Here is a 24,553-nt window from a genome sequence, read left to right as displayed (position 1 = left end):
TAAATAAATAAAATCTTTAAAAAAAATAATTTAGCCTTTTTGAGTCAGTTTTGTGATGTTATGTTTTCTAGGTGCAAAAGGCAATTGAAGAAGATAATTGCTGCTTTGGGACTATTGATACCTGGTTGTTACATAAGCTCACAAAAGGTAAAGATGATCTGATAGATCTATCTCAAGTAACTGAAATTTGACTGATAGAAAAGGTTCATCTAAAAAAAGTGGAAGTTACTTTTTTTTCCTTCCTTTGTCCCAAACATACTGCTCCTTGGTACCCTAGTAACTACATGTTATAGTAAAGCTAGATAAATTTTAGATTTGTAAGAGGAGGGTGATTTTTAAATTATGATCAGACCTCAAACAGAAGGCAGAGGAACAGTTTTAATTTCAAAAGTGTTAAGACTCAAGTTTGGTAACAAATTTGCCACTTTGCAGCTGGGTAACTATAGGCAATCATAATGCATCTGTGAACCCCTTTCCTTATCTTTGAACTGGGAATCAGAGTGCCTAGGTGACAGTTGGTTAAGCTCTGACTCTTGGTTTTGGCTCAGGTCATGATCTCAGGGTCATGAGATTGAGCCCCGAGGTCAGTCTCTATTCTCCGTGGGGAGTCTGCTTGAGATTCTCTCCCTCTGTTCCTGCCCTAACTCCCACACTCTCTCTCTTTCAAATAAATAAATCTTTAAAAGAAATAACAAAATAAATTGGGGATCATGATTTGACAATGTATATGAAAGTGCTTTTGTAAACTATAAACGTTCAAAAAGATTAAGTGGGAAATTGCTTTGGAGACTTTGCACTGGAAATATACATTTTGGAATGAATTTGAGGCCAGACAAAGGTTTAGATTATAAACTAGGGATGGTTGTTGATTGATACTACTTGATAATATATTATTTACAATGTAAATTTAGGTTCTGTATTTGCCACGGATTTTTCAAATGCCAGCGCAACTGGACTATTTGACCCTTTTAAGGTAAAGTTTTTTTTTTTTTCCCTTTTGAATCACTGATTTTTGTATAATTTAGCTTGGATTCTGATGACATATTTTTATGCTTAGATGCGTTGGAACCGGCTCCTTACTTCCATGCTTTCGATACCACTGTTTATCCTGCCTCCTGTGAGGGATACGAGGTAATGATGAACATCAGATATAGAAACCAGCAAAATTGTCCCTGAATTCATTTTGCCTTAGTGGGGAAAGCATTTTATTATTTGTTTGACATGCTTGTATGTTCATTATATAACATTTTGGTCTATGTGAAAATCAATTTGCTGAATTTTAGTATTAATATTTCTAGAGCTATGACTCACTTTTTAATCAATTTTATTTGAAGCCACAATTTTGGATCAGTGGATGAAGAGTTATTTGGTGTGCCTATACCAATAGTGGCCTTGGTAAGTAGAAAACTCGAGGGTTTCTCCATGCATAGTATAAACTAAATAATATATATATGAATAGTTGGGATTAGATTTAAGAGATATTAGAGGTCCTTGCACAATAAATTAAAGTATTTTTTTTCTTTTTAAGTTAATGTGCCCTGGATATAATCAGTATTTTCTATATTCCAGAAAGGAGACCACAGGGCCACTCTTCTGACATGAAAGCTCTTTCTAATCTTTTCTGACTTCTGTATATATTATTTTTTAGAAAACTGTTAAATTTTTTAAAAAATGTTGTATTCTGAATGAGTGTGGTTTATATTTGATACTCTGAGACAAAAAAACAGGGAAAGGGCCATTGCTTACTTTGTATTTGGTACAGTATAACCAAACAGTGACAGGGCACTTTAAAGTAAATAAAATGTTGTATTTCTATTTTATAAAATCCTTAGCCAGGGGCGCCTGGGTGGCTCAGTCGTTAAGCGTCTGCCTTCGGCTCAGGTCAGGATCCCAGGGTCCTGGGATCGAGCCCCGCGTCGGGCTCCCTGCTCAGCAGGAAGCCTGCTTCTCCCTCTCCCTCTCCCCCTGCTTGTGTTCCCTCTCTCACTGTCTCTCTGTCAAATAAATAAATAAAATCTTTAAAAAAAATAAAATAAAATAAAATAAAATCCTTAGCCAGCATATACTAGTAGAGAAACTGTAGAAGAGTGAAAAATTAGCTTTTTCAGGTTTTTGAGGTTCTTTCTTGATTGTACTCTTTCTGTCTGAATGAAAGATCTAGAACTTAGAGAATCTCAAGGATTTGCCGCCTGGTTGAGGGGCTCTATGGAAACTCTGACCTTGACTTTGGTTTCCTGTAATAGCTTACACAGGACGTATAGACCATCTTTCCCTAGATGGATGATTGCCACAGTAGGTGGAGAAATCAGGTGAGAAGGGAAATTTAATTCCCACATTACAAATTCCTCATCATTTAGAGAGGATCAGTCTTATTCAACTTAATGGTAGGCTCAGGTTTAGATAAAGGTATGGCTGGAACAATTGAAGTTAATGACAAAGTGTTCTTTAGATGAGTTTTGGTCCTTAAAATATTTCTTTACATTGTTAAAAAGAGGGGTGCCTGGCTGACTGTCTCGGTGGAGCATGTAACTCTTGATCTTGGGATTGTAAATTCGAGCCCCACATTGGGTGTAGAGATTACTTAAAAATAAAATCTTAAAAAAAAAAGAAAACAACAGGCCTAAAATGGCAGCCTAAGTCAGTAAACCAAGACTTAATACCTACCCTAACTACAATTTCAACCCCCCAGAAATGTAACCCTTAACCAGTCAACATGGGAGTTTTCCATCGGCACTAGGAAATTTTCTGATAGGCCCCTTCCATTCCCCTTAGGAGGGCAACTTTATCTAAAACAATGGATTTTTTTTTGCTAATAATTTCCTTTTTTCCATTCCCAATCTACCTTTAAAAATCTTTCCTTTTCTGGGGCACCTGGGTGATTTGGTCGGTTAAGTGACCGACTCTTGATCTCAGCTCAGGTCTTGATCTCAGGGTCATGAGTTCAAGCGCCACACTGGGCTCCATGCTGGGTGTGGAGCCTACTTAAAAAAAAAAATCTTTCCTTTTCTGTAGCTCTGTGGAAGTCCCCATACTTGCTAGATGGGATGCTGCCTGATTCATGAATTGATTAATAAAGACAATTATATCTTTAAAATTTTACTCGTTTGGGGGCGCCTGGCTGGCTCAGTTGGTTAAGCGTCTGCCTTCAGCTCAGGTTATGATCTCAGGGTCCTGTGATTGAGCCCCGCATTGGGAGTCCCTGCTCAGCAGGGAGTCTGCATCTCCCTCTGCCCCTCCCCCCCACTTGTGCGCGCGCGCGCTCTCTCTCTCTCTCTCTCTCTCTCTCTCTCTCATTCTCTCTAAAATAAATAAATAAAATCTTGAAAAAAAAGAGAAGAAAATTTACTTGGTTGAATTTTTATTATTTAACAGATTTGGTGGCAGGCAGCGACAAGATCCAAAGTGAACTTCTAGCAGCATTTGGGGACAATGAGAAATACAGGCATGGTACCTCATGAACCCTTTGAATGCATGTGTTTCTCGCTGTTCCTGAGGGCTGTGGGTAAATTCTCTCTTGGTTCTGAGCTCTACTCTTTGTTCATTTAACTCCCCTAATCTAATTGGCTTTCCTTTACAGCCTGAGCTGCCAGATGGTTATGCCTAGAGCTGGCTGTTTTGCCTAGAGTCCCACTGAGTTGGGAAAGTGTCTGCCCAAAGCCAAATCCCTAGCCTTTCAGACCACAGTTCCCCTGGAATTGCTGGAAAACCCCAGCAAGGTTCCACAAGAATTGTTTGTGGTGAGCACAGGGCCTTCTCTTGGCAAAGACACAGTAACATCTCTTGGTTGTTGCTTATACATTAAGGTGCACATATTTGTCTTGTTTTGTCTAGATAAAGGCCATTGGTAAGAGGGATCTCAGAGACCAAAAACCTGGAAAAATTGGTAGGCACAGGGTGAGCATTTGAAGGCTATTAGAGCTCTTGCCACTTCAAGAAAATAGAGTAAGTTGATCACAGAATGGGTTAGACTGATACAAGTTCACCCACCAACCTCAAGAAAACCTCTGTACTGTAAAATATGTAAGATCCCCAACCCAGTGGCCCATTCCTGGCATTAGCTTGGCTCTGAGAACTCCAAAGTCTCAGCTAATGAAATCCTTAAATTCTAAAGAGTCAAGCATGCCACCTTCCAGCACACCTGCTTATTTTGAGTCTAAGAACTATAGTCCTAGAAGTTGTAGATATCTCGCAAAAGTGGCAGAATCTTAGTAAGCTTGTTTTTCATCCTGAGGAACTTGGCTCAGTAACTGTCAGGTTGAGGGTCCCCAAATAAGGCCAGACAGAAATATGAGTTGCACCCCCTTTGCAGCTAAATACGGCTGGACGGAAATATGGGTTAACTCCGTTTGTGCCTAGAATCCTACCAAACTGCTTCAGCCTTCAAGGGAATTACAACCTAGAAATACATGGTCGTTATGGGGACCGTTCCAATTAGATAAAATCATTTAAGAAGTACACTTGAAAGCAAGGATTCCCAAATTAAACAGAATGAGATACCTGTTTTAATTGGCAAGCAGAAGCCTCCAAAAGGTTTTAAAATTCCCACATTGTTTCATTAAAAGACTCATTGCGAAAGGCTAGTGAAAAATTAAAGAGAGAAGAGATACCCAAAACAAAAGACTCGAAGACTGACATTAACTCCCGCTGCTCCCCGCTTCCCTCCCTCCCCTTTGGAGTACTCATTCTACTAATCCTCTGTCTCACTTGGTTTTCCACTCTGAGAAGACTCCACACCGTAAACAAAACCTCACCACATTAACGGCCTTACATACACCCCTGTATTTACCTTCATAGGAGGACCCCTACATGGGCCCCTCTCAGAGTTGTTGAAACAGAGGGATTTTTCTGGTAAAACTGCTGTGTTCTTTCCTTAAACAGCCAAGGGGAAAATCTGGTAGATACCAGAGACTGCAGAGGGGATCCAGGAAAAACTGGCAGAAGCCAGCAAAGGGTGAAAATTCTTACCAGAATCAGTTCCTTTCAAATCTCTTGTCTCGGGACACCTGGGTGGCTCAGTCGTTAAGCGTCTGCCTTCAGCTCAGGTCATGATCCCAGGGTCCTGGGATCGAGCCCCGCATCAAGCTCCCTGCTCCGAAGGAAGCCTGCTTCTCCCTCTCCCACTCCCCCTGCTTATGTTCCCTCTCTCGCTGTGTCTTTCTCTGTCAAATAAATAAATAAAGTCTTTAAAAAAAAAAAAAATCTCGTCTGTAGTGCCCAGTCTAGAGAGGAAAATACGATTTCACATTGTCCCTTCCTTTCCAAATCCAGACCCATTGGCTTATTGATCCTTTCTCTCCCAGAGATACCTATTGCCTTCTCATTTGTCTAGTTTTGCATAACTGGGCTTGGCTTTCTGCCCACATGGGACGTGCAGGTTTTGGTTCTTTGGCTGTCATTTGGAGTGACTCTAGATCTTGGGAAGGTAGTATCCTTTGCACCCTTTTTGGGGACCCCTCTTACACCCATGGGGTATTATTCAGTACCACCCGAAATACTTAAAATTAGAGCCATGTCCCCAGGGGAAAAAGAAGCAAACAGAATAATAGAGGTAGATCAACCTATAATGTCATTTAAGTTACAACCCAGTTCTTGGAGGAATTGAAACCAATTGTCCTTATCTTGCAATCTTTATAAAATTAGAACTATAGCTTTAGAGGCTGTTCAAAGTTTACCTATTTCTTCACCAATCCCAAAACTTCCCCTGTTTATCTCAAATGGATTGTAAATTTTTGTCTCTAGGGAACCGAAGTCCTTCTTGGAGGAACTTGCATTCTTTTCCTTTCCCTTAAAGTTACACATCTTACCATGTCTTAGAAATGTAAACACAGCCCACAATCACCAGAGACTGAGAGAAAAAAAGGGAAAGAAGCCTTTTTTTTTTTAAAGATTTTATTTATTTGAGAGAGAGTGAGTGAGAGAGTGCACAAGAGGGGATAGCGTCAGAGGGAGAAGCAGACTCCCCACTGAGCAGGGAGCCTGATGCAGGACTCAATCCTGGGACTCCAGGATCATGACCTGAGCCGAAGGCAGTTGCTTAACCAACTGAGTCACCCATGTGCCCCTGGAAAGAAGCCCTTTTAAAATACAAACCTCTAAAAGAGCTCTTTTCTCAAACTACAGCACTACCTCCTTAAGATTAATCCTAGGGACAAATACCAATCTTAAAAATCTTCTCCACAAATATTAGTAACTATAGGGTCTTCGTGTGCATCTCTCTCTCTCTGTATATAGTAAATGTGAGATATTTTTTGACCTCTGGATGGCATTGCTAAAATTAATTTGTAAAAGTTTTATTTACTTGGTTTGAAGGCAAACATTGGTAAGGATTAGACATTCTAAAACTCTCAGAAAGAAACCAACCCAAATGTTTTGTCAAGTTCACACAATCTGGATAAATATTTGATATGAAAGCTACTTTAAGGTTGTTGGTTTAATTAAAGTAGACGTACCTTAGGGTGGCACAGTCGGTTAAGCGACCAACTCTTGGTTTCGGCTCAGGTCATGATCTCAGAGTTGTGAGATCAAGCCCCACATTGGGCTCTGTGCTCATGTGGAATCTGCTTGAAATTCTCGCTCCCTCTCCCCCTGTTCCTCCCACTTGTGCACATGCCCTCTCTCTGTGTCTCTAAAATAAATAAATCTTTAAAGAATATTAAAGTAGACATGTCTTTAGAGTTATCAACATTAAAATTAAAACTTTTATTCTGCCTTAGTTCACTTAAAGTCAAATAAGGTAATATTATCTCTGTTACAAATTTTAAAAGAATAGGGCGCCTGGGTGGCTCAGTTGGTTAAGTGACTGCCTTCGGCTCAGGTCATGATCCTGGAGTCCCGGAATCGAGTCCCGCATCGGGCTCCCTGCTTGGCAGGGAATCTGCTTCTCCCTCTGACCCTCTTCCCCCTCGTGCTCTCTATCTCATTCTCTCTCTCTCAAATAAATAAATAAAATCTTAAAAAAACACAAATTTTAAAAAAATAGCTTGGTGGGGGCACCTGGGTGGCTCAGTCGGTTGGGCATCCGACTCTTGATCTTGGCTCAGGTCATGATCTTGGTGTCGTGAGATCAAGCCCCATATCAGGCTCTCCACTCAGCGTAGAGTCTGCTCAAGATTCTCTCTCTCGGGTGCCTGGGTGGCTCAGTTAGTTAAGTGACTTCCTTCGGCTCAGGTCATGATCCTGGAGTCCTGGGATCGAGTCCTGCATCGGGCTCACTGCTCAGCAGGGAGTCTGCTTCTCCCTCTGACCCTCCCCCCTCTCATGCTCTTTCTCTATCTCATTCTTTCTCTCAAATAAATAAATAAAATCTTAAAAAAAAAAAAAGATTCTCTCTCTCTTGCTCTCCTTCTGCCCCTCCCCTACTATCTCTCTCTCAAATAAATAAATTAAAAAAAATAGCTTGGAAGAATGACTGACTTTGATGTCTCATGAAGGTTTTATGGGTAATATAAGCATAATTATTAAGAACAAGTAAATAGATATAAATAAAATAAAAAATTTAGGTAATCTTTTAAATAGTCTCCCAAATCTTTTTTGGTAACCTAAAACCTTAAAGTTTTTCTAAGTTAGGTTAAGTAATGAATTAAGTTGAATTCGTTAAATATCTATATCATTTGTAAATAAGATGAAATACTAAAACATCAATTGCTAAACATAAGTTTATCTTGTGGTGCATGGCTGGCTTAGTGTAACATGTGACTTTTGATCTCAGGGTTGTAAGTTTGAGCCCTACATTGGGTGTAGAGTTACTTACAAATAAAAAATCTTAAAAAAAAAAAAAAGAAATATCTACTTGCAGCTTCTTATTACAGAAAACCTAAAATATATTTTGGATATGTTAGTGCTACTTGGAAAATTAAAGACATATGCTTCTAAAAATTATAAAATGTATTTATAAATTTGCCAATCTAAAGAATGCTGGTATGACAGACAGTTCCCATTTGCTTAACACTACTAGAAATAATGAAGGAAATATCTCCATATGCAAGGGGAGTAAAATATGTTTTTGATTTTAAAAAAATGTACGAGGAATGGAGATACATTCTTTTGAGGAAAAAACAGTTGTAGAAAGTTTGTGAAAAAGGAATCTCTGGCAAGGAATTGTGTATGTGGTTAGGACTGACTGAAGATTGGAACGAATGTTTTCACATCAAAACTAAGCTGGTGCAAAATTAGAATTTGGTTTTCTGTGTTTTAAGAGGACGAAGATTCTGTGTTTGGGCTTTTCTCGTTGGCTTGAGTCTTTTTGACCTGGAACATGTCAAAGAATTTGCTAAACTATTTAAGCTTATGTGATATGTTAAATTACATCAGAAGCATTGTCAAATAAAAAGTAATACTAAGCCTTCTTTATGTTGTAAGATTTTGGCACATGTGCATAAAGTCCATTCTGCTTCTGGAAAAAAAAAAAAGGCCCCTCATTGCCAGACTTTTGCCATCCTAATGTCCTATAACATGGCAACAGTCTGCTGCTGAATCAGAGAAATTAAGGTGGGTAAATACTGGCTGTCAATTAAATGAATAGTTGGGGCTATGGGAAAACTAAGATGGCTGCTTAGTTCTTCCCAGCTGACAAACCCTATTTTTCAGTTTTTACATTCTTTCACCATAGGGCATTCAAGATGACCTAAAATTATGAATAGACATTGGTGGGGAGACTTCTATAATATTGTAAAAATAATCTACCAGCAATTTCTGACTTGTCAGGTCATCCTGGAAAAACTAATTTTGTTCCCAGAGCCTCAGACCTACCCCTCTTGACCCGTTGAACACCTGCAGTGGGAGTTCATTCAACTGCTACTTCCTATGGATTACCAATATGTTCTTGTTTTTGCTTGTATGTTTTGTGGATGGGTTGAAGCCTTTCCCTGCTGCAAGGCTGTGATGCCCTCCCAGTAGCAAGGAAACTATTAGAAAACATGTTTCCCATTTGGGGCATACCTTCCACAATCTCCAGTGATCAAGGCACCCACTTCACTGGGCAAATCATATGAGCCTTAATGAAAACCTTGCAAAACTTCTTGGAATTCTATCAGGAGCTTGTATACTGAGCCTAGAAAACTAGGGATTCTGGAAACATGATCAGAGGAAGATGGCCCTCGAGCCCCATTGGAAGAGGAATCTTACCAAGTGCTCCTGATCACGGACACTACTGCAAAACTAGAAGGGATGGAGCCTTGGGTACACATTTCACAGCTTGTGAAGGCTCCACCTCCAACCAGGTCCTCTACAGACGCTGGAGACCTCCAAATCAAATTGATGAGGAAGAGAAGTAGCTGAGTCAGGGTGGAATGCTTCTGCCTCAGATGATGGATCAAGACTTTAAACTTTAACTAAACGCAAAACCCTTTCTCCTTCTCCTTTTTTATTCTGGCATTAGCCTGGAAAGTTAATGCTGTCATCTGTTTCTCCCCGGGCCACTGCTTAAGGGGGGTAGTCTTTGGAATTTAGAACAACCTTTTATTTCAGGCTAAGAGAAAATCTAACTTTTCACAAGCAAAATAAGACATCTCTTTGGGTGACTCCCCTGAAGTTACATTATTGAGTTAGAAAGGACCGGCTGGGAGGTTTTCATGATTCAGGAATTCGCTCCTCTTGGAAGGTCTCTACTTCCCTGGTTAGGGATAAATGTAAATGAGCCTATGATCAGGAACTTCTCAATTCTTGAAATTACTGCAGAATCTGCTGCTAAAGCAACAGAGGCCCAACAACCATCCTTAGACTCTTTAGCCAAAGCTCTTCGTGATAGTAGGACAGCCCTCGATTATCTTTTAGGCGAGCAAGGGGGTACACCTCTGCTGTGGTCAACACCACCTGCTGTATCTGGACTAACCCTTCTGGGGATTTTGGAAACTTAATTACCTAAGATCACTGAGCAAGCTGCTTGGCTTAAAAGAGTAACTTCTTCAGTGGGGTCTTTCTTTGATTTATTTGATTTTAATTGTTTTGGGTCTTGGGAACCATGGCTCTGAATACACTCCAAATACTGGGAATTATCCTGTTTATAGTTATCATAATAATATCCCTGGTACATTGTATTCTCTCAAAAGCTTTAAATACATGTTAACTGCCAAGCACCAAGCAAATGATCCCTAAGACGGGAACATCAGAAAAGGAATGAAGAGGACAACCAACTTAAAAATTGTGAATCTGAAGTTGTAACCTGTGAATATCACAGAGATTAAGCAAAAAAACATCGTGACCTGTGAATACCGCACAGAGAATCAGTAACAGCTGTGAGAACTCTGGAGTGGTGGTAGAGAATGCTTTAAATTTTGATCACATCTCTCAGTTAAACTGAGAGTCTGATCAAAAGGGAGGAAATCATTAAATAGAAAACCACAGGCCTAAGATAACGGCTCCAAGCCAGTAAACCAAGACTTAATAGCTAACCTACCGGTAGTTTCAACTCCCCAGAAATGTAACTCTTAGCCAGTCAACATGGGAATTTCTGGGTCAGCATTAGGAAATTTAATGATAGACCCCTTCTCTCCCCCTTAGGAGGGTGACCTTGCCTAAAACAATGGATTCTTTGCTAATAGTTTCCTTTTTTCTCTGCTCTTTTTCTACTTTTAAAGACTTGCTTTTTCTTTAGCTCTTTCGAGCTCACCTCTGCTAGGATGGATGCTGCCCGATTCATGCATCAATTAATAAATCCAATTAGATCGTTAAAATTTACCGCATTGAACATTGTTACTTAACAGCTTACATTTAATTATTTTAACAAAATGTCATAATTTTTCTTTTAACAAAAATGTATGGTTGGGAATGTGTAGTTTTGACCTATATTTATTTATATTAAGCACACACTTATCACTCTTATTAAAAGAGAAATATGCGATGTCAATTATTTTGACTAGTGAATGAAACCACTTTTAAGTTGAAAAATCTTGTTTTTTCCTGCATGGTTTTTATTCTGACCTTTATTTCTCAGATTTTTCCTGTGATACTTAAAAGTCGTGAAGTAGGTTGCCTACTAAAAATTCCTGAGGCACATTAGTTACCACACAATGTTAGTCCTTGAGACACTTGTAGCTTATCATTGCTCTTTGTTTTTTCCAGGGTTTTTTTTTTTTTTTTTTAAGGAAAAGGAAAAAAGAAAACAAAATGTTGACCCATGAGAATACAATATAGGAGACAGTGGGAGACAGTGAAATGGGCCGCTGCTAAGCCCAGCCATCTTATATTTGAACATTTTTGGCAGGTCGCCGATCAGCAGTCAGCCATGTTTGGAGAGTGCTGCTTCCACATAGGAGACGTGAAACTAACCATGGGAACTGGGACATTTTTGGATATTAATACTGGAAATAGCCTTCAGCATACTATTGGAGGTAAATAGTTAGAATTTATCCTTTTTATTGATAAAATACCACTTCTTTTCATATTTAACTTTTGTGACACTGTTTTCCCATTTTATATTAAGGGTACTGTCTAACATATTTTTCACCGTTATTCTTAGAGACAGTTAATTTCCATTTCCCTTTTTTCTTTAAAAGCATGAAAAATGAGACAGATATTATTACAGAAAAACTCAGGTTTAGGGTATTTTGGTCAGTTTACCAAATATTTACCTGTAATACGTGTTATATTTGTTTAAAACATCTTTCTAAGCCTCTAAATTTTCTCTTATGTGTTAGCAGTTCTTCTGTGTGTGTGTGTGTGTGTGTGTGTCTGTGTGTGTCTGTGTGTTTGAGGGGGGGGTGGTAATTCTCAACTACTGATCCATGCATATTTAATGACAGTTGCCAAGAAATTGGTCTCCCTGATGGAAGACATCCTAGGATGTGTAAACCAAGAAATTTAGATTGTGGAACTACACCCTAAGAGGCCTGTGGGCTCTTAATCTGGGCTATGGTCTCCTAACATGGTTACTAAGAGGCAGATTTTAAAATCTTTTTCTTACCTTCCATCCCCCCTCAAGCTCTTCCTTTTCCCTAACTGGGAAAATGGAAGCTAGAAAATTTCATCATTGCATTAGGTTGTTTCTAATTAGGAACCTTCACAGATAAATAAAATAGCGTAGTTGGCTCTCTGTGTGTGTTTCTAGAGACATAGGTATGCCTGTGGCTACTAAAAGCTAGTGTTTATTGTTCATATTAAATGCCAGGCACTGCACGAAGTTTTTTATGCATTAATTCAGTTTGTTCTCACAGGAGCTCTCTGAGGCAGACCATTTTACAGTTGAAGAGACTGAGGCTGAGAGGTTAGAAACTTGTGAGACCACTGACTTCAGAGCCACTTTGCTATTTTTTAAGATAATCAAATTGTTAACCAAATGTAGATGTCTCTGCAATGAATTATCTATTTATTACATTTGACTTACATTGTTTTTGTTTTTAAGGCTTTTATCCACTAATTGGGTGGAAGATTGGCCAAGAAGTTGTATGCTTAGCTGAAAGCAATGCAGGAGACACTGGTACTATCATCAAATGGGCTCAAGAATTAGGTAAGTTATCTTTCAAACAGATTTCACAGGCCAGACTTAAAGAATTCAAGAGTGCCACAGGACTACTGATGAGTAGGGAATGAATAGATCGTTCAAATGAGACCTAAAAAGAACTATGCTAGAAGAAAATATAGGATACTATTTTTTTGACACTGGGATGGTAAAAAGGCTAGGAATTAAGGCCAGATCCATAAAGAAAAAAAAAAATAAAGTATATAATTATTAGAATGTATAAGGAGAGAAGTGTCATAAGCAAAGGTAAAAGACAAATTGGTAACAACAATTTGTAACATATGTCAGAAAAATTAATAAAGATGACTAAAGAATAAACAAAGGACAGAAGTACAGCTATCATAAATCAAGTGGCTATTAAAAATGCTATTCGGGGCACCTGGCTACTTAGTTGGAAGAGCATGTGACTCTTGATCTCAGGGTCGTTAGTTCAAGACCCATGTTAGGCGTAGAGATTACTAAAAAAAATAAATAAACTTAAAAAAAATGCTATTCAAATTCAACAGTCAAAGAAATATACATCTAAGGGCACCAGGTGGCTCAGCTAAGCATCTGCCTTCAGCTCAGGTCATGATCCCGGGGTCCTGGGATCGAACCCTCATCGGGCTCCCCACTCAGTGGGGAGTCTGCTTCTCCCTCTGCCTCTGTCCCAGCTCTTGTGTACTCTCGTTCTTGCTCTCTCAAATAAATAAAGTCTTTAAAAAAAAAATACACATCTAAAAAATTATGTCACCTGTCATTGGCAGAGATTAAGTAGTTTGATGATGCTCAGCACTGATGGGAATATAAAGAAAAAGACTATTCTTGTTTTCCTTTGTGATGAATATTAACTAGTATGGCCTTTCTGGAGAACAAGCAGGCAACATGTTTTAATTTATAGAGTGCAGACCCTTTTCTTTGTTTCTTAATAAAACAAGGATGTAGGTAGACAAAGATGTGGACACGCATAAGTGTTTAATACAACAATTGGAAATAAGTTCCCATCTAGTAGTAAAGCATTTAGTAAGTAAATGCCAGTATACCCATACAATGGGACATTGTACAGTCACATATAATGGTGGAGTTGTATATCTTACTGGTATAGAGCACTGTCTATGAGACATTAAGGAGGGGATGAAGTCATTGCAGAACAGTCTATATAAATATTTCTTGCTTTTATTTTACAGCTTTATTGAGATATAATCCATATACCATATAATTCACCTACTTAAAGTATAAAACTCAGTGTTCTTTAGTATTGTCTCCAGGTTATGCCACCATCACCACAATCTAATTTTAGAACATTTTTATTCCCCCTAAAAGATACCCCGATAGGCATTGGCATTCTTGTTCTACCCACCAGCCCGAAGCGCCTATTCTGGACATTTCATATGGATGGAATCAAACAATACATGGTGTCTTGAAGCTGCCTTCTTTCACTCAGCATAACGTTACAAGGCTCACCCATGTTGTGGCATGTGTCAGTGCTTCATTTGTTTTTATTGCTGAATAATATTCCATTATATGGATGCACCACAATTTATTCATTCATCAGATGATGGACATTTGGGTTGTTCCCACTTTTTGGCTGTTGTAAATAATGAACAGCCTGTATATTATGTAGTCATATTTCATGCAGAAGGTATGAAATGTTTTATACCAAAGAATTAACAGTGTGTATCTCTGATGATTAAATTATGAAGGAGGCTGTACCTTTCTACTTTGCTAATTTGAACTAAGCTGAGTTGTTTAAAGACAATACCAATTCTATTGGCAGAAAACATAACACTCTAGGAGGAAAATGCCAATCCATCTCCTTTCTTCCTTTTTCTCTCTTTCTCCATGAGCCTGCACCTGCACTATAAGCATTACATTAACAAAAAAAGTTTATTTCAAAGTTTTTTGTCACTTAAAAGTCTATTTATTTATTTATTTATTTATTTATTTATTTAAGAGAGAGAGACAGCACGCACACATGTGGGAAGGGGCGAAGGGAGAGGGGGAAGAGAGAATCTCAAGCAGACTCCCCACTGAGCTTGAAGCCGGACAGGGTGCTTGATCTCAGAACTCTTGAGATCATGACCTGAGCCAAAATCAAGAGTTGGACGCCCAACCAACTGAACCACCCAGATGTCCCAAAAGTCTCTTCTTTAAATGTACCTCTTTTAAGTTTTTTTGGACATCTATCTTGATTATCAGAAATAGAAAATTATATATTTCTTCTCCTTTAGTTATACCTTCTATTAATTTTACTCCTTCCCAGAAGATGCAAAGAAAAAGCAGAAAAATTTCACATTCATCAGTTAAAAAGAATTATTCTTTAAAAAAAAAAAGATTTTATTTATTTAACAGAGAGAGAGAGAGCGAGCGCGCACACAAGTAGGCAGCGCGGCAGGCAGAAGGAGAGGGAGAAGCAGGCTCCCCGCTGAGCAGGGAGCCCGATGTGGGGCTCGATCCCAGGATCCTGGGATCATGACCTGAGCCGAAGGCAGCCACTTAAACGACTGAGCCACTCAGGCACCCCCCAAAAAATTATTCTTGAGTTCCGTGTGACATCATGTGCGTGTTCTTCGTAGGAATCTTTGCTTTGCTGGATTGAGGCTCATTCGCTGTGATTCTCACATGATGAAAACTCTTTTCTGGGAGATGGGACTAAATGGTCTTACCTAGAAAGGTGATGTGATTTCTGGTAGAGGCACAAGCTCTCCTAAAGGCCAGTCCCAAGACAATGGGACTGTTGTTCTAACTGGTGGGAGAGATAATTCAGAGTTGAATTATTTACTTTAAAATTTTAGTCATTGATAAAGCTAAATCTTATTGTATGTATCTGTCTGAAATTCACACAAAAGTTGACATTTATTTGAATATATTTCTTTTTCTGAGAATTCACTTTAATGGGTATACTGAAAAAAATTAATTATGTTCAGGAGAACAAATAAATAAAGGTTAAAAAAAAAAAAAGAGTGTGTAGGTGAGAGAGGCAGTTTAAGTTAGGGGGCAGTCCAAGCAGGGAGGACTGGTGAGGGAGGCCCTGAGCAGGGAGAAGCACGACCAATTTAAGGGACTAAAAGAATGCCCTGTTTCATCTCTGCAGTTGAGGCAGTTGCCATCTCTGCTGTCCTCCAGTAACACAGGTATCACTTTTTTTTCCCCTAGCAGTATCACTTTTAATTGCTACATGTCACATCTGCTTGCTCCAGGCGATCCCCATAAGACTTCCCCATACACATTTAAAATTACCCAGGACTCTTGTTTACTAGAAATAAGGAAACTGATTCCTCTCTGGGTATGTTCCCAAGAGAGATAAGGTATCCCTCATTAGAAGGGATGAGATAAGGGGCGCCTGGGTGGCTCAGATGGTTAAGCGTCTGCCTTCGACTCAGGTCATGATCTCCAGGTCCTGGGATTGAGCCCCACATCGGGCTCCCTGCTCAGCGGGAGGCCTGCTTTTCCCTCTTCTTCTGCCTCTCCCCACTGCTCCTACTCTCTCTCTCTGTGTGTATCTCTCTGTCTCAAATGAATAAATAAAAAATTCTAAAAAAAGGGATGAGATAAACATTTTCTTATATATGAACTAATTCTAGGTGGTGGTGAACAGATACATGTTTCTGCTGGTGAGCATGATCTTAGTTCGTGGTCCTGCCTCCCTCTCTTCCTGCTGGGGGAGAGAAGTATGGGTTATTGCTGAAGCTAAAGTGGAGCCCAGCATGAACAAAGCCCTGAATTCTCAAGTAGTCAGTGCAGACCCAGGGTCTGTAGAGGACACGACCTGAGTGTTAATGATGAAAATACTTGAGGCTACTAAAGACACTCTGGATATTTGGGGCGCCTGGGTGGCTCAGTTGGTTAGTGTCGACTATTGATTTCGGCTTAGGTCATGATCTCAGGGTAGTAAGATCAATCCCCTCATCGGGCTCCTCGCTGAATGTGGAGCCTGCTTAAGATTTTATCTCTCCCTCTCCCCCTCCCCCATCACATGCCACCACCCCCCCCCCCCCCCCCCACCCTGTAGTCGCTTGCTCTCTCTTTAAAAAAAAAAAGATGCTCTGGATGTTTTCTATGGATCCAGCCTGCTGAGCCAGGAGAAAATCCCCATAGCATGTGGAGAAGAAAGCTGGCCTGGCCAGTCCCTGGGAAAGCTTGCCAACAGTGGACATCAGTACTGTTTAGTCTGAACTGCTCCTCTTCCAGCCTGCTGGGGGAGGCCTAATCTTTATCATATATCCAGAAACTGGAGAGCCAAGGTTCACTCCCCTACCTCTCATTGCCTGACAACCTCATAAGCCTGACCTGAAAGAGAGCACAATGTAAGAACATATACACCCTGAAGGGGAGTGAACAACCTCAATACATAGCTCCTGGGCACCTGGGTGGCTCAGTTGGTTGAGCGACTGCCTTCGGCTCAGGTCATGATCCTGGAGTCCCGGGATCGAGTCCCACATTGGGCTTCCTGCTCAGCGGGGGGTCTGCTTCTCCCTCTGACCCTCTTCCCTCTCATGCTCTCTGTCTCTCATTCTCTCTCTCTCAAATAAATAAATAAAATCTTTAAAAAAAAATAAAAAAAAATACATAGCTCCTACAAAGGCAGAGGTAATGGAAGAAACAGAAGGTTAAAATAACACCAACAAAAGTCAAACTTAAAGGGATGAAACAAAATATTACAAAGAAATGTTTGGAAAACATAAAGAGTTTTGAAGAACAAAGCTATGATATGTAAAATGTAAAAACAAAACAAACCAACATAAAATAGTGCTAAAAATCCAAATAGAAATCAGGAAGAATTTAAAAGCAAAAAAGAGAGAAATAGAAGATAAAACTGAGAGGTAAGAGATACAGAGGAAAGATCAGAGGAAAAAATATGTGAATAGTAGTCTCTTCTGGCATATGAAAATGTAGTTATGGAAATGGAGTTGCAAAAATGTAAAAATTGAAGCAATAAATTGAAAATAAATTTCCTTGAACAGAAGAAAGGCCTTAGTTTTCAGACTGAAATAGCTTACTAAGTTAAAAAAAAGATACAAACGAAGACAGTCGTATGTGTATGAATTATCTGATTCCCAAGAATAAAGAAAAGCTTCAAGATAGGAAGAACAGTTTATGTATAAAGAAAAAAATACTCAGACTGTCATGGAAGATAGTTGTAAAATTTGGAAAGTGGAACAACATGTACATATTATAGAGAAAAAAGAACAGTGAGCCAATATTCTGGTGCCTGGCTAAGATATCATTCATATTAAGTGGAAAAGGGACATTTCCTGGCCATGCAGTATATATTTTCTGAGGAAATTACCCAAGGAGATACTCCAAAAAGAAATAGATCAAAGATCTCAACATGGAGGAAGCAAAATGTATAAATAAAGTTTTTTTAAAAAAAGTTTTTTTTGCCCCCCTGGTAGCAGCCCAGACTTTGTTCTATTTTATTTGAACTGTTTTTATACCAAACTGATAAAAGATTTCTTACTGTAATGTAAAATCTTTATTTTTGTACATTAAGAACATAGTTTTGAATATTTCTTCAAGAGAGTGAAATTATCTTAACACTAAAAAGAGCCCTTAATTAAGCTAGGCTTAAATATTTTATGTGTAATGTATGGTTGTTCTATAAAAGAAAGTAATGTGGGGTGTCTGGGTGGCTCAGTCAGTTAAGCATCTGACTCTTGATTTCTGCTCAGGTCATGATCTCAGGGTTGTGAAATCAAGCCCTGCTTCCAGCCCTGAGTGGGGATCCAAGCTGGGCATGGAGCCTGCTTAAGATTCTCTCTCTCTCCCTCTCCCCCTCCCCTCCTAAAAAAAAAAGAAAAAAAGTAATGTTTCTGTTAAAAGTTTCAAAATGTATTCTTTTTTTTTCTTCCCATAAGTGATTTTAATTCCATGATGTGTAACTTATGCAGTAAAGTGCTCGTCAAAAATAGACAACAGAGTGTACATTTTTTCTGTTCTTCATTCTTCTTTCTGTTCATTTATGTGTTTTTTTTTTTAAGATTTTATTTATTTATTTGACAGAGAGAGAGACAGCAAGAGACGAAACACAAGCAGGGAGAGTGGGAGAGGGAGAAACAGGCTTCCTGCCGGGCAGGGAGCCTGATGTGGGACTCGATCCCAGGACCCTGGGATCATGGAAGGCAGACGCCTAACGACTGAGCCACCCAGGCGCCCTGTTCATTTATGTTTTCATTTCAAGTTCAATGAAATCCTTTTCCAAACACACACACACACACACACACACACACACACACACACACACACACACACACCCCGTTTTCTCAGTGCCATACTTTGAAAAGCAATGGAGTGGAACATCTCAGCCTATTATGTAATATGGTTAGAAATAAATAGCAAAAACAGTATTTAAATGGTACTTCACCACATGGAAATTCCTCAGCTTTTCTTAAATAGAGCCAAGGAAAACTTTGAAACATAATTTGATAGTGTCCAAAAAATACAGAAAGTGACTATAATTCTGTAAAAACAGTACTTAGAGGAAAATGATGAATGCTTATTAATGAGAAAAAGGAGAGAAATATAATAAACTTCCCAGCCAAAACATACAAATTATACAACTGATAAATAATAAAAAGTAAAATTGATGAACTAAATCTCTTTTTTAAAAATACCTGAGAATTGGTACTCTATATATGTTTCACTGGGTATATATACAGTGAGATATATAGAGAGAGGTGAAAATTAGAACTGTTTTACTTTTGGGGCGCCTGGGTGGCTCAGTCGTTAAGCATCTGCCTTCGGCTCAGGTCATGATCCCAGGGTCCTGGGATCGAGCCCCGCATCGGGCTCCCTGCTCTGCAGGAAGCCTGCTTCTCCCTCTCCCACTCCCCCTGCTTGTGTTCCCTCTCTTACTGTGTCTCTCTCTGTCAAATAAATAAATAAAATCTTTAAAAAAAAAAAACTTTTACTTTTTATTTTCAAACAGCTTCAGAATTAAAGTTGTAAAAACAGCACAAAAACTTTTGCACACCCTCTATCCCCCAGTCTTAGTATTTTTTTAATATTTTATTTTTTTAAGTAATCTCTACACCCAATGTGAGGGTTTAGTGTACAACCCAAGACCAAAAGTCACACGTGCTATTGACTGAGCCAGCCAGACGCCCCCCAGATTTGCTAATTTTTAACATTTTGCCATGATTGCTTTATCTACCTGCCTACCATCCATCCATCTATCCTATATACTGCAGGACAGATAGATAGCTATATAATTTTCTTTTTCTTTCTTTCTTTCTTTCTTTCTTTCTTTCTTTCTTTCTTTCTTTCTTTCTTTCTTTCTTTCTTTCTTTCTTTCTTTCTTTCTTTCTTTCTTTCTTTCTTTCTTTCTTTTTCTTTCTTTCTTTCTTTCTCTTTCTTTCTTTCTTTCTTTCTTTCTTTCTTTCTTTCTTTTTTCTTTCTTTCTCTTCCTTTCTTTCAAGATTATTTATTTATTTTTTGACAGAGAGAGAGACAGTGAGAGATGAAACACAAGCAGGGGGAGTGGGAGAGGGAGAAGCAGGCTTCCTGCGGAGCAGGGAGCCCAATGCGGGACTCGATCCCAGGATCCTGGGATCATGACCTGACCCAGGCGCCCCTATATAATTTTCTGAGCTCTTTAAAAACAGATTGCATGCATCATGTTCCTTTCCCTGTAGTATTTCACAGTGTATTTCCTAAGAACAAGAATATTCTCTTACTTATCTAAAGTATGGTTATTAACTTGAGAAAAGTTAACATTGGTTATAATACTTTTACCAGATTTATAGTCCATATTCCAATTTTGTCAGATGTCCCAATAATGTCCTTCATGGCAGTTCTTCCCCAATACAAGATCCAGTCTGTCATTGCTTATTGTATCATTTCCTTTAATCTGGAGCCACTTCCTCAGCTTTGTTTTTCATGCCATTGATATTTTTGAAGGACATAGGCCAGTTATTTTCTAAAATATCCTTCAGTTTGGGTTCTCATGACTAGGTCTGTGTTAATGTAGTTTTGGCTGAAGCCATACATGAATGATAACTGTCCTTCTCAGAATATATACCTGGAGATGGAGGGTGTCCATTGGTCCTGTTTTAGATCTGGTAAATTTTGTTCACATGCGTAAGATGTTTTCCAGTTTCTCCACTGTACAATTACTGTTTTTCCTTTTGTAATAAATAATATGTGGGAGCTACTTTGAAATTAGCTAGATGTCCCATTTCTCCTCAAACTTCTATCCCCTAAATTTAGCATTCATTGATAATTCCTGCTTGATCAGTCTTCACTCAATGGTTACAAAATGGTGTTTGCTAACTCCATTATCCCTTCCGTGTTAATTAGTTAGCATTCTATTGTGTAATGAGGAGCTTTCCCTTCACCCCTTTTACTTATTATCACTATGAACTCATGGTTTCTTATTTCATTCAACAGGCTATAATTTTTATAGTTATTACTTATTTTCATGTTCAGTTTGTCCCAGATTTAACCAGTGCAAATCTCTTCAAACTGTCTTCTGTGTCTTTTTAAATGTCCATATCTATTTTTTTTTTTTAGCACTTTCTTAGTTTATGGCACAAGATTTCTTTTTTTTTAAGATTATTTATTTATTTGAGAGAGAAAGAACACGAGTAGGGAGGGGCAAAGGGAGAGGGAGAAGCAGGCTCCCTGCTGAGCAGGGAACCCGATGTGGGACTTGATCCCAGGACCCCAGGATCATGACCCAAGCAAAAGGCAGACGCTTAACCCGCTGAGCCCCCCAGGAACCCCTGGCACAAGATGTTTTAAGTTCATCTTGTGTCTTTCTTACTCCTGCCCTAGACTTAGCTACTTTCCCAATGAGCCCTAATTCCTATGAATGGGAAATGGTATTTTAAAATAATGATTGACACGGTGCCTGGCTGGCTCAGTTGGTAGAGTGGGTGACTCTTGTTCTCAGGATCATGAGTTCAAGCCCCACATTGGATGTGGAGACTACTTTAAAAAATAATAATAAGATTAAAAATAAATAAATAAAAATAAAAGCAGTGATTAGCAGCAGATTTCAGCAGAGCTAGAAGTGTGCATGTATATGTGTTGAAAAGTTTTTTTAAGATTTGATTTATTTATTTGAGAGGGGTGAGGAGGAACAGAGGGAGAGGAACAAGCAGACACCACATTGAGCTCAGAGCCCTTCACGGGTCTCAATCTCACAACCCTGAGATCATGACCTGAGCCGAAATTAAGAGCCAACATTAACTGACTGAGCCACCCAGGTGCCCCAGGATGTATTAAAATTTTTGGAAATTATATTCTACCTCCAGTTGCAGTTTAGCTCCTAAGCATCTGTGCTTGGCTTTTTCTGTTCCATATTTTTACATCCCTATTTCTACATCGAGAACCCTGGCTCCTGACAATGTTAATATTATATATTCATTTACTCAATCTTTTTTTTTCTTTAAATTTTTTATTGTTATGTTAATCACCATACATTACATCATTAGTTTTTGATGTAGTGTTCCATGATTCATTGTTTGTGCATAACACCCAGTGCTCCACGCGGAACGTGCCCTCTTTAATACCCATCACCAGGCTAACCCATCCCCCCACCCCCCTCCCCTCTAGAACCCTCAGTTTGTTTTTCAGAATCCGTCATCTCTCATGGTTCGTCTCCCCCTCCGATTCCCCCCTTCATTCTTCCCCTCCTGCTATCTTCTTCTTCCTTTTTTTTTTTCTTAACATATATTGCATTATTTGTTTCAGAGGTACAGATCTGTGATTCAACAGTCTTGCACAATTCACAGCGCTCAGCATAGCACATACCCTCCCCAATGTCTATCACCCAGCCACCCCATCCCTCCCACCCCCCCAACCACTCCAGCAACCCTCAGTTTGTTTCCTGAGATTAAGAATTCCTCATATCAGTGAGGTCATATGATGGTGTCTTTCTTTGATTGACTTATTTCACCCTCCAGTTCCATCCACGTCATTGAAAATGGCAAGATCTCATTCCTTTTGATGGCTGCATAATATTCCATTGTATATATATACCACATCTTCTTTATCCATTCGTCTGTCGATGGACATCTTGGCTCTTTCCACAGTTTGGCTGTTGTGGACATTGCTGCTATAAACATCGGGGTGCACTCATTTACTCCATCTTAAAATATGCACAAAAGAGCTTCAAAATTATAGTCCTGTCCCACTACAACAAACAACATTTGCTCAAGATCGTTTGCAGGTTTTTTCCTTTATATCAGGGGTGTTTGGTCAAAGTACACTATTCAAAAGTTACTTCGATTAGTTCTTTTTCTCCCTTCAATGATTTTATTAATTTGAAATAGAATTAGTTTCGTTTGTTTTCTGTTATCATTCAGTTTTAGTTGCTCTCCTCTGCATCCTTTTTAAAAACCTTATCGACTTATTTTTAATGTGGAATTTTAATTTGATTCCCAAAGTCAAAAAAGATACGCTCAGAGAAGTTGACTCTCTCACCTGTCCCTTCATCCTGTCTCCCTACATCTTGTAATCACTTCATTAGTTTTTGGTTTATCCTTTTTATTTCTTTTTGCAAAAACATTTAGGAAACATGCATGTTTTCTTATGTTCCCTAATTTCTTACGTAAAAAATAAGCTATGTATGCTCTTTTGTACTTTGCCATTTTCACTTAAAAGTATATCCTGGGAATTACTTCCCATCAGTTCACAGAGATCTTCCTTCTTTTCACAGCTGCCCAGTACTCCACTATGTCTATGTACACAGTTTAGCTAGCCAGTTTCCTGTATTGGGGCACTTAAGTAATTTCCAATATTTTGCAAATACAAATAGAGCTGCAGTGAATAACTTCATGCATATGGATTTTCATATTGTTGGAGGTATGTCTTAACAATAAATTTCCAGAAGTGAGATTGCTAATTCGAAGGATAAATACATTGTAATTTTGTTGGACATTGCCAAATTCCTCTCTGTAGGAATCGTGCCATTTTGCATTTCTGCCAGAAATGTCTGATACTGTTTCCCCATGGCTTCTTTCCTCTTTGCATCTTTTACATCAGCGAATGATCTAGTTGAATGATTTGCAGAAGTTGGGGGCTGAAATAAAAGTCTTATGAATCATGAAGCTTTTGACCTTTTGCACAGTATCATTTAAATGGCTCTCATATAGGGCGCCTGGGTGGCTCAGTTGGTTAAGCGACTGCCTTCGGCTCGGGTCATGATCCTGGAGTCCCGGGATCGAGTCCCACATCAGGCTCCCTGCTCAGCAGGGAGTCTGCTTCTCCCTCTGACCCTCTTCCCTCTCGTGCTCTCTATCTCTCATTCTCTCTCTCTCAAATAAATAAATAAAATCTTTAAAAAATAAAAAAATAAATGGCTCTCATATAAATGGAATCATATAAATGGATATTGGAATCCACAGTATTGTATAAATGGAATCCTACAACCAGTTGAGAAGGTTTCTTTTACTCAACATAATGCCTTTGAGATTCATCCATGTTTTTGTATGTATCAATAGTTCATTCCATTGTATTACTCAGCAATTTTCTATGTGATGGATATATCACAGTCTGTTCATTCATTATCCAACTGAAGGACATGTGGGCTGTTGTTTACAGTTGTGGGTGATTACAAACAAAGCCACTATATGAACATTCATGTACAGGTTTTTGCATGAACATCAGATTTCATTTTTCTTTTTCATTTTTTTTTAAGATTTATTTATTTATTTATTTGAGAGAGAGAGAAGAAGCAGGCTCCCCGCTGAGCTGGGAGCCGATGCAGGGCTTGATCCCTGGACTCCGGGACCATGACCTGAGCTGAAGGCAGACACCTAACTGACTGAGCCACCCAGGCACCCCAGATTTCATTTTTCTAGGATAAATACCTAAGAGTGGGATTGCTGGCTCATATAAACATGATGTTATATGTGTCATATAAACATACACACATGGGGTGCCTGGGTGGCTCAGTCGGTTAAGTGTCTGCCTTCAGCTCAGGTCATGATCTCAGGTTCTGGGATCAAGCCCCAAGTCAGACTCCCTGCTCAGCGGGAGTAGGCTTCTCCCTCTCCCTCTGGCCCTCCCCCCTCTGATGCTCTCTTGTGCTCTCTCTCCTTTCAAATAAATAAACAAATAAAAATAAATAAATAAAATAGAATTCTAGGATGACATTTCTTTTAGTACTTAAAA

General features: G+C 39.0%; 1 protein-coding gene across 1 annotated transcript in view; it reads left to right on the top strand.

Annotated features, from left to right (window-relative positions):
• The window catches only part of GK5 (glycerol kinase 5), a 78,904-nt gene that overhangs the window by 35,767 nt on the left and 18,584 nt on the right, over window positions 1–24,553 (top strand). Inside the window, exons 6-11 of the mRNA XM_027585378.2 lie at window positions 72–147; window positions 912–973; window positions 1,058–1,131; window positions 1,335–1,395; window positions 11,201–11,327; window positions 12,338–12,442. Of these exons, the coding sequence (XP_027441179.2) occupies window positions 72–147; window positions 912–973; window positions 1,058–1,131; window positions 1,335–1,395; window positions 11,201–11,327; window positions 12,338–12,442 (505 nt within the window). The remainder of the gene's footprint in view (window positions 1–71; window positions 148–911; window positions 974–1,057; window positions 1,132–1,334; window positions 1,396–11,200; window positions 11,328–12,337; window positions 12,443–24,553) is intronic.

The sequence above is a fragment of the Zalophus californianus genome, chromosome 1 (genome assembly GCF_009762305.2).
Source record: "Zalophus californianus isolate mZalCal1 chromosome 1, mZalCal1.pri.v2, whole genome shotgun sequence".
NCBI lineage: Eukaryota > Metazoa > Chordata > Mammalia > Carnivora > Otariidae > Zalophus > Zalophus californianus.
This window is presented reverse-complemented; position numbering and strand designations above follow the sequence as displayed.